General features: G+C 45.5%; 1 protein-coding gene across 1 annotated transcript; it reads right to left on the reverse strand.

Moving 5' to 3' along the window:
• Positions 1–280: 280 nt before the first annotated feature.
• TMED6 (transmembrane p24 trafficking protein 6) lies at positions 281–14,705 on the reverse strand. The gene is made up of 4 exons (XM_078776134.1): positions 14,482–14,705; positions 11,555–11,681; positions 3,571–3,710; positions 281–613 (listed from the first exon to the last, which is right to left on the reverse strand). The coding sequence occupies exons 1-4, from the start codon at positions 14,665–14,667 to the stop codon at positions 380–382; spliced, it is 687 nt and encodes a 228-aa protein (XP_078632260.1). The 5' UTR covers positions 14,668–14,705; the 3' UTR covers positions 281–379.
• Between the last annotated feature and the right edge of the window lie 2,914 nt (positions 14,706–17,619).

Consider the following 17,619-nt stretch of genomic DNA (forward strand, 5'->3'; position numbering starts at 1 on the left):
TAAATTATACAATGGACTACAAAATGTAAATGTTTCATGATATTTGTTATATTATATCACCTTTATCTATCAATATTGTTGAAATGAAGATCAAATAGCTGTATGTTGAATTATGTTGAAATAGTCAAAACTTTACATGGGGTGTACTTACTTTTTCACGTGAGTGTATATACCTGGGATACCTGGACCAAGCCTTTCCACACTCGACAGCACAAAAGAACACCCTGAGACTCGATCGTGAGACTTCATCGCAGGTGTAGTAATGAAAGGATTGCCATGGGTTGTTCGAACCATTAATTTATTACTTCTGTTACCGAAGACATGACAATTGTTACATCGAAGCACAAGCATGACCCAGCATGGCGATCACCCGCACACCTCAGCATCTTGGTCTCAGTGATGGTGTAAGAGTTTTGACCTGAAAGAAATGTCGAAGGGCGAACACTTGAATGACTCCGACCAGAGCGATCAACACGGACTGAGCGATCGACCAGCACGTGATGTAGTTGAGGTTGGAAGACACAAGGAAGAAGTCTCGTCCGCCTTGGATTCTTGCGAAGTTGTAAAATCTTCTCACAATGAACATCCTTAATGCGATTGTAGACATTCTTTCCTGTGGTACGGTGGGGAACACAGGATTGTTTTGCTTCTCTTCCTTTTTTGACATTTGTTTATATAAACAATAATTAGCGACACTTCCTCACCGGATGGTCATATATTTTAAAAGCAACAAAACTCAAAAACAAATCCTGCTTTGACAAATTTATATCGGAGCTAAACCTTTGTGGCAGAGCCGTTGTAATCAATATTTCAAATATTTAGTCGACTTCTTGGTGAATAAGAGTTATGAAGATGGCTGAGATCAATCAGATCCCTTATTGATGCGGTTTCCCATCAGAAAGTCCTTCAAACATCGCGTGCGTGTGTGTAATGGCGTCATAATAGTGTTAGAGGCAGGAAAGGTGAAGTCAATGATAAACTCGCACTGTTGTTGTGCTTTTCACGTTCTAAAGAGCCCAGGTGACAAACCTGTGAGTTTTTTTTTTTTTTTTTTGTATACAAGATTGAGGCTCGTGTAAGAACTAATATCAATCCCCAAAAAAACAAAAACGGACACTAACATACAATAAAGGGAGCGGGAGACAAGATGGGGAGAGAGAGAGGGAAGCACACAAGTACAACAGCAGACAAGAGGGACATCGGGAGATCTGTGGGAGGGAGAGGGCTTGGGGGGAGGAGGCATGGGAAGGTGGGGGCGGGGGTTGAAAGGTATAAAACACATGGACACTGCTAGGACTTCCAGGAAAGAAAGAAGTCGGTATTTCAATTTAAAAATGTGGATTTTGGGTGAATTAACGGGTTAGTAAGTTGAACGAATTAGTAAGTTGAAATACACTGGTTTATCTACTTCGAGTTAAGCCTGGTTTGGTTTAACGGTTAAGGTGGCTGACTTAAGATCCTATGGGTCTTGAGTTGGACGGAGCACCTTTCGCCTTTTGTTGACTAAGCCTGTCATCCTTCCGGGGTCGGCAAAATGTGTACCAGCTTACTGGAAACAGGGGGCACCGCACTCGTGGCACGTCCACGCTCCCAGCAATGATGCAACCAGCAGCCACAGGTTGCAAACGAAATACAGAAGTCCTCGCTTAACATCGTCCCGGTTAACATTGTTTCGTTATTAAGTTGCTGATCTATTCGAGAAAATACTCATTCAAAGTCGTTCAATTTCTGTTATAAAGTCGTTTCACCTCTACTGTAGTACCTATCGAATGGTTTCCTTGCTTTAATAAAGCTACAGTGTAAACCATACCGTACATACTGGTGAAAAGCCACCTGGAGTACAGTATAGTATCGGCCTTATATATACACCGGGCTGATAACGTCGGTGGGTCCTGAGCTGAAGTTACTCAGGTGTGCATGAATGGTGTGCGGAGGAAGTTTTGGCCTGAATGTGTCAATGACTTGAAAGGATTTAAAGCTGTTGGCCCCGCTATGTAGAAAGTTATCCTCGGCTTGGCCAATAAAGCGGGTTTCGATAAGATGGAAGAATGAGGTGTTACACAACTTCTGCAATCACATGGAGAAGAGCCAACCAATGAAGATTTGAAGCAACTTCAGATGATGAGAAAAAAGCAACTGGAGTTGATGATATTAAATTGTTTGTTTAAAATTATTTAAGACTTATACTCCATATGTAAATGATGTCTTATGTCTAATGATAAAAAAAATCTCCCTGGAACTTAACCCCCATTCCTCCTCCCCGTATTTAAATTAACTCTTATGGGGAAATCAGAGTCACTTAGTCGTGTTTCAGTTAACGTCACTTTTCAAGAACTCAACTACAACGCTGAGCGAGGAATGACTGTAAGAATAATCTTGAGTTGACAATGCAAATTTGGACGTCATATACGGTGTAGCGGTTGCTAGAATATAACACACACTCTGCCTTCCAGAATATAACACACACTCTGCCTTCCAGAATATAACACACACTCTGCCTTCCAGAATATAACACACACTCTGCCTTCCAGAATATAACACACACTCTGCCTTCCAGAATTTACTCCATTCTACCTTTCAGAATATAACACACATTCTACCTTTCAGAATATAACACACTTTCTGCCTTCCAGAATATAACACACACTCTGCCTTCCAGAATATAACACACGCTCTGCCTTTCAGAATATAATACACACACTGCCTTTCAGAATATAACACACACTCTGCCTTCCAGAATATAACACACACTCTGCCTTCCAGAATATAACACACGCTCTGCCTTCCAGAATATAACACACGCTCTGCCTTTCAGAATATAATACACACACTGCCTTTCAGAATATAACACACACTCTGCCTTCCAGAATATAACACACACTCTGCCTTCCAGAATATAACACACACTCTGCCTTCCAGAATATAACACACTCTCTGCCTTCCAGAATATAACACACACTCTGCCTTCCAGAATATAACACACACTCTGCCTTTCAGAATATAACACACACTCTGCCTTCCAGAATATAACACACACTCTGCCTTCCAGAATATAACACACACTCTGCCTTCCAGAATATAACACACACTCTGCCTTCCAGAATATAACACACTCTCTGTCTTCCAGAATATAACACACGCTCTGCCTTCCAGAATATAACACACGCTCTGCCTTTCAGAATATAATACACACACTGCCTTTCAGAATATAACACACGCTCTGCCTTCCAGAATATAACACACACTCTGCCTTCCAGAATATAACACACACTCTGCCTTCCAGAATATAACACACACTCTGCCTTCCAGAATATAACACACACTCTGCCTTTCAGAATATAACACACACACTGCCTTCCAGAATATAATACACATTCTATCTTTCAGAATATAACACACACTCTACCTTTCAGAATATAACACACACTCTACCTTTCAGAATATAACACACACTCTGCCTTCCAGAATATAACACACACTCTGCATTTGGTAATTTATCACATTCAGCCTTTCATCAATTATGTCTACAGTAAGTGTAAAAAAAAACCTGAACTATTAAGCTCTCCATACCTGCATCTCAGTTAGAGTGTCGTTAGTGGTAAGAACATCCTTCTCGGCAACCATGGTATTACGTGAAACCTCAATGTTCAAATACACTTGTTTGTTTCCATAAGTTCCAGCAATGTTGCTTATGCAGAATTTGAAGTCTCCTGTGAAAGGAGAATTAAGGAAATCGATGAACCACCAACATTTGGTTGAGAGGTTGAGATCATACAGGGAATTTGGAATTACATAAATTAAGAGGACATTAAGAGTCAGTAGACACATCAACATTGTCTGTGGAATTTGACCTTGACAGCCTAACTTGGTCAGCTGTGTGACTATTGGTGCAACAAACAAGGCAATCCATATCTTCTTCTTCTTCAGATATTCTGCCCCGAGGCCGGTTCAATGTTGCCAACATAGCTCCATGACAAGGATGGCACTTGGTGATTTGCGTTTGTTTTCCCAGAGTGGTAATCAGGGCACGAAATTGGAGTGTGTTAATTGTGCTGTCGATTCACCCATTCTTCACGAATGATACAGTGGGATCGTTAACGTCCAACAAATAATGCCAACAGATGTGATGCCCAGTTTAACAACCATTTGAGCTACATCACACACATTGATTGACACCTCGCCCTGCATGTGAAACATCAGGGTGACAGTTTATACCTGGGCTGGGATTACAATCCGCACCAGACAGCTTAGAGACGAATGCACATACCAAATTCCAGAAAGCCATCCTTCCAGCTAAACTCGTGATTACTATTTATATATTGTCGTGTGATTCCCCAGGTGAACACCACAGGGATCACGGATAGCCAAAGCAAGCTTTTAACTCTGAGGCGACTGATCAAATGCAGATTTTACTATATGCTCCAGAGGAAGAAAGGGGAGGGGAAGATGAAGCGCTTACCTGTTGTCCCGCCGGCAGTTCCCGAACCTGCAGAAAATAAACTCAAACGAAAAACAGGTTTAAAATGTACAACGAAATAAAAAAGGATTTATTAAAAGAAAATACCGATAACAAGAGAAACGCGACGGTGAAACTAAAGTCCTATTTGGGACGTCCCCACACCAGACACAAATCACAGACGAAGGGAAGAATAAACTGGAAAATAATGGGGTGTGTGTGCACTTAGCTCCGATCACTGGTGGGGAGGGTCTTGTCAAGAGCCGTCGACCCCAAGTGCAAGTCCGAACCCGGTTCTGTTCTTAGCGGGAAGAAGACCGCAGTCCGCCCGTTCGCGTGCCGTTAAGCCTCACCGAGCGTCCTCTCACTCCTGGCCCCGTCGAGCATGAAGTGAACAGGAGTTGTCGCGCCGTTCCTCGTTCCCAGCTCTTCGTTCGCAACTCGGCCCCCTCACAATCCCCAGCAAGGTCGCGGCACACTACCGCCCGCACTGAGGTCCAGAACATGAAGACAAGGGGGGAGAATCGTCAGCGCTCAACCGTCTCTTTCCACATCCAGCACCAGAAGCAACAGAAGGCACCAGAGAAGAGGGTGAAGAGAGAGAATCCTCACCGGATGCGGTTTTTTCGTCCCACCTCTGACGTCATTGACGCTTCTCTTCCAGTCAGTGAGTTTCTTCTTGCTCCGGCCTTCCTGTTGGTCAACTCCCACCCAATCACTGCCCTTCTTGGCGTGACTTTCGGCCTGCCTGACCTTCGTGGTGATGTAGCTGGTGGTATCCCATCGGCAGTGCTCAGAACTGGCTTCCGGTTGGTTTTATTGTGATTATTTAATGCAGTTAATTGCCATTCTCACTAGTGTCTATTGCGGTGCCATAAGGGACAAAGGATCAATCACATAGGGAACGACGAACAGGGAAGTAGTTAACATAACCCCTATAACTGGTTAACATGACCCCCGTATTGGGGACGAAGATACACCTTAATCTGACATCCGGGCTAAACAGGGCCTCGACTTATTACATGGTGGTGGTTCTTCTTCTTCACGATAGTCAGAGCATGTTACCTACACAAATCTACCCGGTATAAAGTATCTCTAACACACCGACATAACACAGCACCGTTCTACCCCCTTAAGCAACCATGTACATTTCAAATATTCACAAAATTATTTAACTCCTCGTTCCTAACTTCTGGGGAGGAAGAAAAACAACAACACGCAAACCTACCTTAACCAAAAACCTAACCATCAAAAATTCAAGAACATTTGTACAACAGCATCCTACAGACGGCGTCCCCCGGTGGATGCCACAAGACTCAACGTTACCTGCGGGGCCATCCCAATGCACCCCAAATTTCAGTGGGGCCTGTCCTGGTGTTAGAGGTGAGTGACATGGATCTGTGGATTTCACCCACATTAATTCAACACAAACCCATAACCACTCATACACATTTCAAAAGTCATCAAAACGCAAAACCATCACAAATCACGTATTTCACCCCCCTGCAGGACCATGGCATAGATGTCATAACACATGCGTGTGCATTTCTACGAGGCAGCGGAGAGGTACCATACAAGCAAAATGGTGGGGGCGCTTCAGGCTGTGGTTCCCGCAGTCCCAAAAACAAGTCGCCCGACTTATGACTTCTTCGCCCCCCAAATTTACCTCTTGGCCCCATGACAGCCAAACAGCTCTTTATGCTGTCGACCCGCCGGGGGTGGGGGGGGGGGGGTCTCCACACACCAGGCTCCGTCGCCTCAGGCTTCCATACAGCCTCAAGGGTCACCGGGAGTCTCATACCCCAGGGCGCCGAAACAGACCCCCACCACCGACGAGCTCCCAATTTCCAGACACCACTGGCTGCCAGGGGTAATTACTGCAGAGGGGGCTGCAGTCACCACTCCTCCAGAGCTTGATCCGTACCTGCGGACACACACACCTTCCCTACCCACAAAATCCACAAAAACATTTCCTCACCCGCTGCCATTCAATTCTCAACCACATATTCATAGAAGGTGTCACAAAATGGTCCTGCCATGGCCTGCTTCCATGTGAAATCCCCATTCGCATTTCAATTTCCAAACACATCACAAGAATCATCACTCAATTTCCATCCTCACGACCACACCAAAACACAACACCTCCACATATAAACAAACGCCACCCACAAGACACTGTGGCACACATCCCAATCCCCTCATAGACCATGCCATCACTCTCACCCGCCCCCTATTCCAAATTACATGTCCCAATTTCTCAAGCAAGTACTGAACCCTGGAACAGTAACAACAAGGCACTTACCTTAAGTGCAGGTATTTGCAGGTTGGTCGGGTCCAAGAGTGCCATCCACCCTACAGAATCCCAAAATTTGTCCCATGGGGCCTATCAAACTCCACCAAATTTCATTTTATCCCACAGTACTGGCAAGTGTGTGGATCAGCCTTCTACGGTGACCTTTACTTCTCTACTACATTTGGCTACGACAGCTCCGCACCTCTACCGTGCAAGGGCCATCGGGACAAGCCGAGCAGCCAAAACGCCAACATGGCCCAGGAGTATCCATAAGGGTGCGACCCACCATCCATCCTTTGCCCCCCCCTGCGAGGAACACAGCTGCACTAGCCCCAGATGGCCAATGTGGTGAGCACCTGCTGCCAACTCTACCATTCCCAAAACCTCGGACCTGGGGGGGAATGGTCGCAGTGCGTGGCATCCAAATTACGTCCCCTGCACCTCCCACATCCCCCAGTCCACACAACTGCAGCCCCCAGTGCCCACCCACACTTGACCACGTTGAAGGTTTAGTTGACAGCCATGCTCCCCCAGGAGACTCACCCCAGAAGACATCGTCCACTCACCTCGGACACGCACAGCACCACGTCCCAAATATCAGGGCCGTGCCCCCCGTAGCCAGTTGAAGGCAGTGTCCTGCTATTTTATCAATATTTATCCCAGCCTCCAACACTTTGGTCTAACACATCTGGATCAATAATTGTGCCACTGTGCAGTGTCCACCATGGCCTCACAAAATCCACCCTTAAATTTACATCTAACCCTCAGATTACCCATGCCAAATATTTTTCATAATTTGCTAATTTCACCAAAGAAGGGTGCTTTTCCATACACATGCCAGTCGAGCATGGCCCATATGCTCGGCTCGTTACAAATTCCCGATTAATCAATCCCATGGCTCTCTTCCCAAGCCGAGAGTCCACAAATCATAACAGATCATCTGTGGAAGATCATTCTCACACTATCATTTTCAACAGATGCTCTAATGGTTGTCCGGTGGGCTATATCCATTCCTGTCCATGTGGTTCAACCCGCATCCATAGACCAGCACAGTATGGCAGGTCACCACATGCTGGCTGTCCCAGAGTCTCAGGGAGAAGCTGCCAGGCCGCATGCCCAGGCGGTCACCACATAAGCCCGTGTTGGCCGTCAGTGGTGGCACCACCAAAGCGCAGCTCTCAACACCTCCCCCAAGTGGTCCTCATTAAACACCATCCTAGGTACCTGTGAGAAACCACTTCGGACCCCCCCCCAACCCCACCCCCCCCTGGAGGTCTTAACCCCCACCAGGGTCCGGCGACCCTGCCGGCCCGAGCTCGGGCACATGCTCGGGCAGTGCCCCGATGGACAAGGGACGCCACACCACACCATGAGGCACCAATGGTCGGACCCCACGTCCTAATCCTGCCAGCCCAGTCCCACAGCTGGCTGGAATTACCCAATTTTGAGGGGGGAAATTTTTCCCCAGGCCATCCCAAAATCAATTTCCCATCTCAATTTAAATTTAGATTTTCTTTTAAAAATTTTAGCCTCGTGTGTCCAACCACCGCAGCTGCAGGTACCAACCCCTTCCTCGGGTTGTTCTTCCCCTCCCTGCAGCTGTTCCACATTCTCTATGGGGACCAGATTTTCTGAGGCTCTATCTCCCAACTCTTCCATGTCCAAATCCAGCTCGGAGACAAAATACCCCCCCACCCCCTGCTGGGTATCCAGTTTCAGAGCCTCCTGTACCCAATTGGTGTTCGTGGTGAGGGCCCCCTTGGTCACTTCAATGTCATCCTCGGAGCGACTCACCTCATCTACCGGGCTCTGTTGGACCTGACAATCGTCCTTCTCGATGGTACCGTCACAGATGTTCAGCCACTTTGTCCAATCATTACTCTTATCTTCCCCAATCAATTGCGGCCCCAACAGGTCTTCATCGACATACACCCGTTCCGGTTCCGTTACACGGACCTCCAATAATTATACCCCCTGTTGCTCCGCACCACTGCCCTGGTGCTGCACAATTCCAAATTACTCTCCCTGTTGTTGCATTGTGCCAATGTGCCATCCACACGGCCCCGATAGCCTTCCAAGTCTTCCTTAGTCAAACTTCCCCATTCAAATTTTAGTTTCCCCCATTTACCTCTAAACACTCCCCATTTACCTCCAAACATGCCGTATTTAACTTTTACCTCTCCTGTGCCCGAAGCACATCAGCTTGGGTCTCACCCTCTTCCATTCCCACTGTTAACTCCCCCCATTTTGCTTCAAATTCTGCCACCCATGGCTTCTGCTGTGACCCATGCATTGCATATCATTTTTTTGTTCTTCCTTCAATTCACTCGTCTATCCATCAATTTTGTCAGTTTGGTCATTAATTTGTTCACCCATTCCCTTCATTTCTTCAGTCATTTCTCCCATCTGTTCCCCATTTTTATTAACATTCTCTTTTATTTCCCTAATTTCCAGAGCCTTCAGCATCCACAACCCGTTCTTCCATATCACTAACCTCCTCCATCCGCTGTGAGGAAGTTGTTCTCCCACACGCGTATTTATTTTTACCTCAGGAAAGAAAATTTTAAAATTTTCCGAAAACGCGATGTTGCGCTTCGTACGCCAATTTACTGCAACTAAATTTGACACCCCGGTACTATTAAAAATTTAAATCCGAATGGTGGGCGCAATTTGCACCCAGCCGGTGTCGATCTCACAACCCTTGGACACCGAGTATCCGCCGAGCCCGGATCCCACACTCCTGACACCAGTTGTCGTGTGACTACCCTTGGTGAATACCGTAGGGCAGCACAGAAGGCCAAGCGAGCTTTTACTAAAAAATGTTCGGTTCAAATGCGGACTTTATATATACGCGGAGGAAGAAAAGGAAGGGGATGGAGAAGGGTCTTACCTTTGGTCTGCCGGCAGTTCCCATTCCTCCAGAAAACAACTCAAATGAACCGGATTTAAAATGTACAAAAATAACAGGTTTATTAAACGGAATGCCGGTAATACAAAATAAAATGCACGATAATAAATAATGTTCCTAAATGGGACGTCCCCACAAGCAGACACAAAACACAGACGAAAGGGAAAGATAACTAGAAAATAAAAATGTGTGGTTTATCGTGCACTTATCTCTGATCAGCTCGGGGTGGGTGGGGGGAAGTCTCGTCAGGAATTGCCAAGGCCCTGGCGGGAAGAAGGTCGCAGTCTGCTCGTCCACGTGCCGCCTCTCCCGTCAACTGCAGCTCGCAATCCTAGACGCCAGACACACAGGGGTGGGGGGGATGAGGAGACGATGCCGGCACACAACCACTTGCTCCGAGGTCCAGAATGAAGACGAGGGGGGAGAATCGTTAGCGCACAACCGTCTCTCTCCACATCCAGCACGAGAAGGCACAAGAGAATCAGGAGAACAAGAAGGAAGATGCTGGTTCGAGCGTTCTTTTTACGTCCCACTCTGACGTCATCGGCGCTTCTCCTCCAATCAGTGCAGGCCAACACCACAGGCTCAGCTCTCCACCAATCAGCACGCAGTTCACATTCTGATGTCATTGGTCGCTCTCCGCCAATCAGCGTGATGCTTCCTACTCGCTCTTCTCTTCACCAATCAACGAGTGGCTTCTTGCTCCTCCTTTTATTCACCAATCAGCGAGTTCCTTCTTACCCCGGCCTTCCTGTTGGGCAACTCCCGCTCAATCACTGCCCTTCTGGGTGTGGCTCTCGGCCTGCCTGAGCTGTGTGTGTCTGCCAGGCGGGTTTGTCATACTAGTGCTTGATGCCTGACTTCCGGTTGGTTTTTATTGTTATTTAGTGAAGTTTAATGGCAATTCTAACTAGTGTCTATGGTGCTGTGCCAAAAGGGACAAAGGATAAATCACCAAGGGAACGATGTACAAGGGATAATTTACCCTTATTCCCTAAGCTAGTTAACATGCCCCGCCCCCTCGTGACGGGGACAAATATACACGTAATCCGACATCCAGGCTAACAAGTACTTATTACATGGTGGTTTCTATCCGACAATCGGAGCAGGCTACCTATACCAATCTACCTGGTCTAAAGTCATCACTACCCCACTGACATAACAATACTTTATACAAAAAACTAAGGATAAGGGGCTTCACATTGAACCTCTCATCTCAATTTAAAATTTAATACTCAAAAAATGAAACAAATATTACTGCTGTAAATGTAAATATTTTTGAACAAATGGAGGAATTTCATAGAATATGTATTGGAATGGAGATTATCCAGCCAATCGTTCACAGCAAATATAGTATCTCCTGCAAGAAGTGGGTTTCTCTTACGCAACCCTTTCAACCAATATTGTGTGTCCTACAAGGTGTTACTCAGCACAATTACATAAAAACAGTCTCCTGGAGAGTGATTGTTGATGTTGTTGATTACAGATGCAGTGGGCAACCATCATTGAACTTGCAAGAACTGATATGAAAACTGACGGAGGAATGCTGCAGAATCTCCTCGGACACAATCAAGATGGCTCATCTTCAACATTAGGAGCCAATGCCCAACTTATAGACTCAACAAGGACACAAAAACAAAAACATTGTTGAAGTGCCTATATCTATTCTATACCTTTGGTGTCTGACTAGTATATTGTTTGGGCTGCTGTTATTTTGTACGAAAGTGAACAATGGACCATAGGTAGCTTCCTATTACTCACTGACAAACCTATTAAATTTTGTACATAAAGAGATACAATGCATTTTTAATAGAAATTGCTTTTACTCTGTGTTATACAACAGTGTTAAATTTTTTTGCAAAGAGTAACTTATTTCACAGACAATCCAGAATCTGACCAGAGACAGCAGCAGTGCAATTAATCTGGCCAAATGGTCGATTTAGAACCATTCCCTCCCGGGTGCCGACGGGAGAAGTGACCCAGGCGGAAAGGCTGACGTCTTGAAATCCAGGTACCCGCTGCACCTGCAGAGGAAACGCCAAAGCTGTTTATACACTGGATGCCCTTGCAATCGTTTTACAACTTCCGGAAAAAAGTAGGAGGTATGTGGCCGTGTCATAAAAATGTCATCACTTGTGGTCATGGCACGTTGTATATACAGTATTTAGCAACTATTTTGTGGCTGAAAGGACAAACGGGATTAACTTCCATATTTTGTGTTGCTTAAGTCACTGGAAGTAGCAAAGCAGATCCCATTTTTACCCTCACCAGAGGAGAGAGTATTGCATTTGAGGCATTACTTGGCAATTTTTTTTTTGTTTGCAAGTATATTGATCACTCCGGTTTGTGTGTTTGTGTATGTGTGTTTGTTTGTCTGTCCGCTCACTTATACTTGCCTACAGGTCACTATTTGAAACCGATTTTCATCAAATGGTAGAGGTCGTGGTCCGACAAAATCCTATATATTTTTGAGGTCAAAAGGTCATACGTCAACCACCTTTTTTCAAATTTCTAAAATCCTCAATTTTCATCCAATTCACTTGAATTTTGAATGGGATTTACATATCAGCGAACTCAATGGAACCCCCCCAACTATTTTTGAGATCACCATCGACCAAAAGAGCAATATAGACCAAAGGTCAACAACAATTTCAAATTTCTAAAATCCTCAATTTTCATCCAATTCACTTGAATTTTGAATGGGATTTACATATCAGTGAACTGAATTCAAACACCAACTATTTGTGAGGTCAAAAGGATGCTCTACTGAGGGCCATTCTGCTTTGTTCTCTTTTGCCAAGAGTCGCAATATGAGTGATTTTTCATTTTGTTTGTCTGTCTGTTGGTCTGCACAGAATAAGTACGATTTTCTTTGCAAAAGATGGTCCGATTGACAGGAAATTTTCACCATAGGTGCACCTCCTCCTGTAGAATTTGTAATGATAATTATGACATCATAGCTCACGTGGTATCTTGGAAAAACCGAAAATCTTTGCACCCCTATATCTCCGAAAGTGCTGCACATAATTTTTTTCCAACATGGCTCATTGTAAAGAACTCTCCATGGGGAATAACATATTTTAATGATGATGTCATAGGTGCCTCCATTATGACATCATAATTCGACAAGTACAAAACGTCATCCGATCAAGACAAAATTTATTGAGCGTCATCTATGAATAAATTGGTGGAGAAAACAAATGATGACGTCATTGGTCACATGGTTCGGTCGCCATATTAATTTTAACACAAAAGCCTTAAAAACCACTAAAAACACGTCCTGGCGAGTGCCTGCAATCTTTGATTGCGCTTTCTTGTTATTCATTGTCAATTGTTTTGTGTAAAAAATACCTCTGGAAAGTTATTTTGAGTATTTAAGCTGCAGAAGTGTTTGTGTCTTTTGGTAGTTTTTTCAGGTATTCTGCTTACCTTCAGTCCTTTTCCCCCATTTTGTCCATCGGTGGAATCAGCTCCCCTGGTGGCCCATGGTGTCATTCCAGCACCACCATCTCAAGTTGCATTCTATCTTTTGTGATCTTTTCTACACCTGCCAACTCACCTTCCCTCCCCTCACTCCCACTGCCCACTACAATACTACCTACACGTTTAATGCAGAATTTCTTTGTTTGTTCCACCTGCTACAAATTGTCCACTGATAACTTCCAATTTCCAATCATCTTGCTCTTCCACAAGCCTCAATTTTGAATATTTTGTTTAAAATAGATGGAATGGGACAATCAACTCAAGAGAATGGTGATGTTGGACTTTCCAAAAACTTGCACAGCGCTTGTAGGCCAGCCTATGGGAAGTTGGTTAGCCTGCTCTCAAATAGGATGTTGACATTCCACCACCACTTATTACTCTTCCTTTTTCTCTACCTGCAAGATCGAGACTCATGGAACAGCAAAGGTATTTGAGATTATTAACTGATGGTAAGTAAGGTAGTGGGGCAACTCAGACACAACTCAGGCCTGCACCATGATTGCCATCATATGGTTGCTTGCTTGTGTTCTTTATTTTCAATGCTGATTGTCAAGCAAGGTAGCTTTGGGTTTCTCGGCCAGGGTTCAAACCACCAACCATCCCAGAATGAGAGAGGATGGTCTAATCATTATGCCACAAAATCTGACGCTCTAAGCAACACGTGGAGGTGGCCTGTCCTGAAACGTGATCAAAGGCCTGTCTCACATCAAGAGCCACTGGTCTTGATGAAGCCGTTTCCAATCAAACTTCCCAGGCTGGAAAGGAAACCGTTGATGGGATGTTGGTTGGTTTTGTCTGGGATTCTGCAGGAGTTGCTCATTGATAATTTTTCAACGACTTTGTTCATTGTCAGCAATAGTCATCAGACTGGCTATAAACTACCTTTGTGATTTAAAGTGATTTAAAACTTTGAGTTGGGCCGATGAAGTTGATGTGATTGCAAAACCTCGTCTTGGCAAAGATATGTGTGGCTCAACGGGATGCTTGATCATTGCTGAGAGAGGGAAAGGGTTCCACAAAGCCTTGGTGAAAACTTTACCCAGACCACTAACTGGCAAGGTGAAAGGAAGACAATCCAGCCTCTACAAAACTTTAAAAGAGGTTGGCATCTGGGCATGATGATGTCGAACGGTTACGCTCCCTGAGTACATGACAAGTCTGTTCATGATATACCACATCATTGAGTTCAAACAAACTGGCTGTAATTGGGAAAATCGATATTAAAAACAAAAAGCACCACCAACAGCTCTTATGCGCAAGGCTCAGGACCGATGGGACAGAAAACAACCACAACCACCACAAACAAAATTCCTTACTAAACGTGCGGCCACACAGACTGACCTGGTAGCTGAAGTGCAGGTTCCAGTTCTGTTCGACTTGTTGAAAGAAGCATTCGGTGATTGCAGCAGGCAACAACAGAGAGAAATGGTGCCTCGTCTGTTTGCCAATCTGTCCACCAATCTGCCCCGTGATTGAGCGAGCATGGCAGAACATCAGCAGCCAACCCAACCATGTTTTCATGGACATCTTGAGCTTGATAGAATCGGACTCTTTGCGGCTCCCTCTTGTGTGACGAACGTGTTGGGAAAAATATCAGATGCTCTTGCTCGCTATCGCAGTTTTATGGCCTGAGAGTACATTTTCTTCCTGAACTATTTAAATGATTACATGTGGGTACTTGGGGCTAAGTTGAAATGCAAAATTGTCTGTATTCTTAACATATCCTTAATATCGAAGAAAACGATATATCCAAAGAACAAATTACATAATTACCCAGAAAAAAACATCTTTAACAGGTTTTCGTTTGTATTTTCTGAGGTTAGCAAATGATTAAGCTTATTTGAGGGAATAAAATCTGTAGAGTAAGTTGAAACTTAAAGTACCGTAGTACTGTGACATACTATTTGAACATTCTCATATATTAAACAATTATACCCTGATCATTGCCACTAATAGAGCATTAGAAGCAAAATACAGCACTGGTGTTATTAGCTAAAGGTGGATATCCACATACATCTATATATATATATATATATATATATATATATATATATATATATATATATATATTGTTGCGGATATGGGATTTGGATCCATCCATATCCGCTTGTAAATATTCCCCTATTTCCCCAATACTTCCCAACTATCCCCAATCCCCCATTCCCTAGTCCCATTTTCTGTAAACAACACTCTGTAGCCCCGACCTCCCCCTATTTCCCCCATTAAATGTCGCATCCAGGTCCACCGCATCTCACGTAGACAACTATAGGACATCTTGCTAGTTATTCTTAGTCTATGTCAGTTAAGGACTCGTTTCCATTAATTCTGACTCTTCGTTGCACCAGAATGTGATTGTATGGCACCGTTAGAAAGTTTAGGACCTCCCAATACCTCCCCGCAGCTCTTCCTCATGGTACAACAACAACAACAACAACAGCGGCGGCGGCGCGGGGAGTGTGCGTCCTCACTCCGGCTTGGTTAGCCGCCATTGAACATGTGCTCCGACGGGGTTACAACGCAGGGGCTCGCTGTCAGCTCCTCATCAAGGGCGGAGCCCGGTAACCCCCCCCGCACCCAATAGAAGCGGCGGACCGATTCCATCTGGGGCGGAGCTAACGAGCCGAGGGCGTGTCCCTCCCCGCTGGGCATGCGCAGGAAGAGGGAGGTGACGTAAGATGCGCCTCAGCTTGGAGAGAGAAGGACGCCACCTCCGAGCGCGACAATACCTCCCCGCATCTCTGGACTGGACCGTGTTGATTCTGCCCCTGAGCCAAGGTGCACCTTGTGCTATCGACTGCCTGCCCTTCCTTGCCATCAATCCCTGTGTAAGTCAGTCTTGTCCCGTTTGTCTGTGGTCTGTCGGGGATAAGATAAGACTGTGTCTAAGTGCCCATCTTTTCTGTGCTTTACCTCTTACCGTGTAATCTACCCGTTTCTGCATCACCAATTATATCCTCCTCCGGAGGTCTTGAGAACTGTACCCCCTTGTGTCGTTTCATTTATCCCAGCCGTTGTGTCCTTTCCTTCATTGATTTAGCATAGCGCGATTCGGTCAACGTTCGAGTGGAATCGGGTGAGTTGGGGAAGAATCGGGTAAACTGTGCGAACACGGCGGCCATTCCGCTCGGTCAAGCAACATCGTAAGTCGTGTCCGTAACAATTGGTTGTCAGGAGTTGGATTCGGACCTGGGACTAAATTTGTTAGGCCCAAATTTTGGAACACCAATTGTACTATTAGAGTAACAATTGGTGTCGGGGAGTGAGATCGGACCCGAAGCGCGCTTCACGCGCTCGAAATTATTAACGGCGAAATTTGATTGTGTTTTACAAAAATAAAAACCCGAATTTTGAAAGTCGCGCTATGGCAGATCAAGACGGCTGGGTTCCGGTAGAGGAGAGTGAGGCAGGTTCGATCCAGGACCAAATTGAGGGACAAGAGGAGAGCGAAGCAGTGAGGGTGGCAGGTTCGCAAAATAGCGTCATCGCGCACGAGGTTACGGGCGCGCAAAATGGCGCCTCGCACATGGCCACGGCGACCGCGCCCGCGACCGTAGTAGCGCCACCGGTGGATTTGAACCTTTTTTTAATGCAAATGAAGGCCCTTATGGACAAGAATAATGAAGAAATGGAAAACAGAATGATGGGGGCCCTTATGGGACAAATGGGAGACCAAATTGGAGGTTTGAAAAACAGTATGGGGGCAATGAGGGACGAATTGGGGGGCAAAATGGGGGTCATGGGGGGCGAAATGGGGTCCAATAGCGAGAAATTGAGGGAGGACATGGGGGCCAATAGCCAACGGTTAGAACAAAGGATGGGGTCCCAGATCGGAGGGTTAGGGAGTAGAATAGAGGGATTAGACAATAGATTAGGGGAAATACAGGAGGGGTTAATGGGGGTAGAAAACAGAATGGCCGCTCAAGAGAATCAAATGGAAGGGATGCAAAAGGGGTTAGAGGGGTTAGAAAACAGTATGGAAGGCAAATTGAGGGACATGAGGGACCAAGCGGAAAGGGAAGTTTAAAAAATGGGGCAGCAGATAGAGGGGGTCAGAATGGGGGTAGAAACTAAATTGGATGCTCACAGGGAGGAAATGGAGCAGATGAGGGTGGCATCTGGGCAGGAGATGCAAGTGATGGGAGAAGAGATCAGAAGAGGTGTGAGTGAGGAGGTCGGAGGAGTGCGCGAGGAGGTGAGGCACTGTAAGGAGCGCATGGAGAAGGAGGTGAGAAAGGGGACTGTAAAATTGCAAGGTGGTATAGAGGAGTTGACGCTGGGAGTAGAACAGCTGACGGAGGGACAAAAAGAACTAACGGAGCAGGTTCAAAGGAACACAGCGGTAATAGGAGGGTTAAAAGCGACACAAAATGACCTAAACAATGACTTGATAGCGACACAGAGGCAATGTCAGATGGTACGTGAGGGACTGACAACGAGGTTGGACGAGGTGACAGAGGTAATGGAGACGAAGGACCGGCA

The sequence above is a fragment of the Myxine glutinosa genome, chromosome 4 (assembly GCF_964187855.1).
Source record: "Myxine glutinosa chromosome 4, kmMyxGlut1.1, whole genome shotgun sequence".
NCBI lineage: Eukaryota > Metazoa > Chordata > Myxini > Myxiniformes > Myxinidae > Myxine > Myxine glutinosa.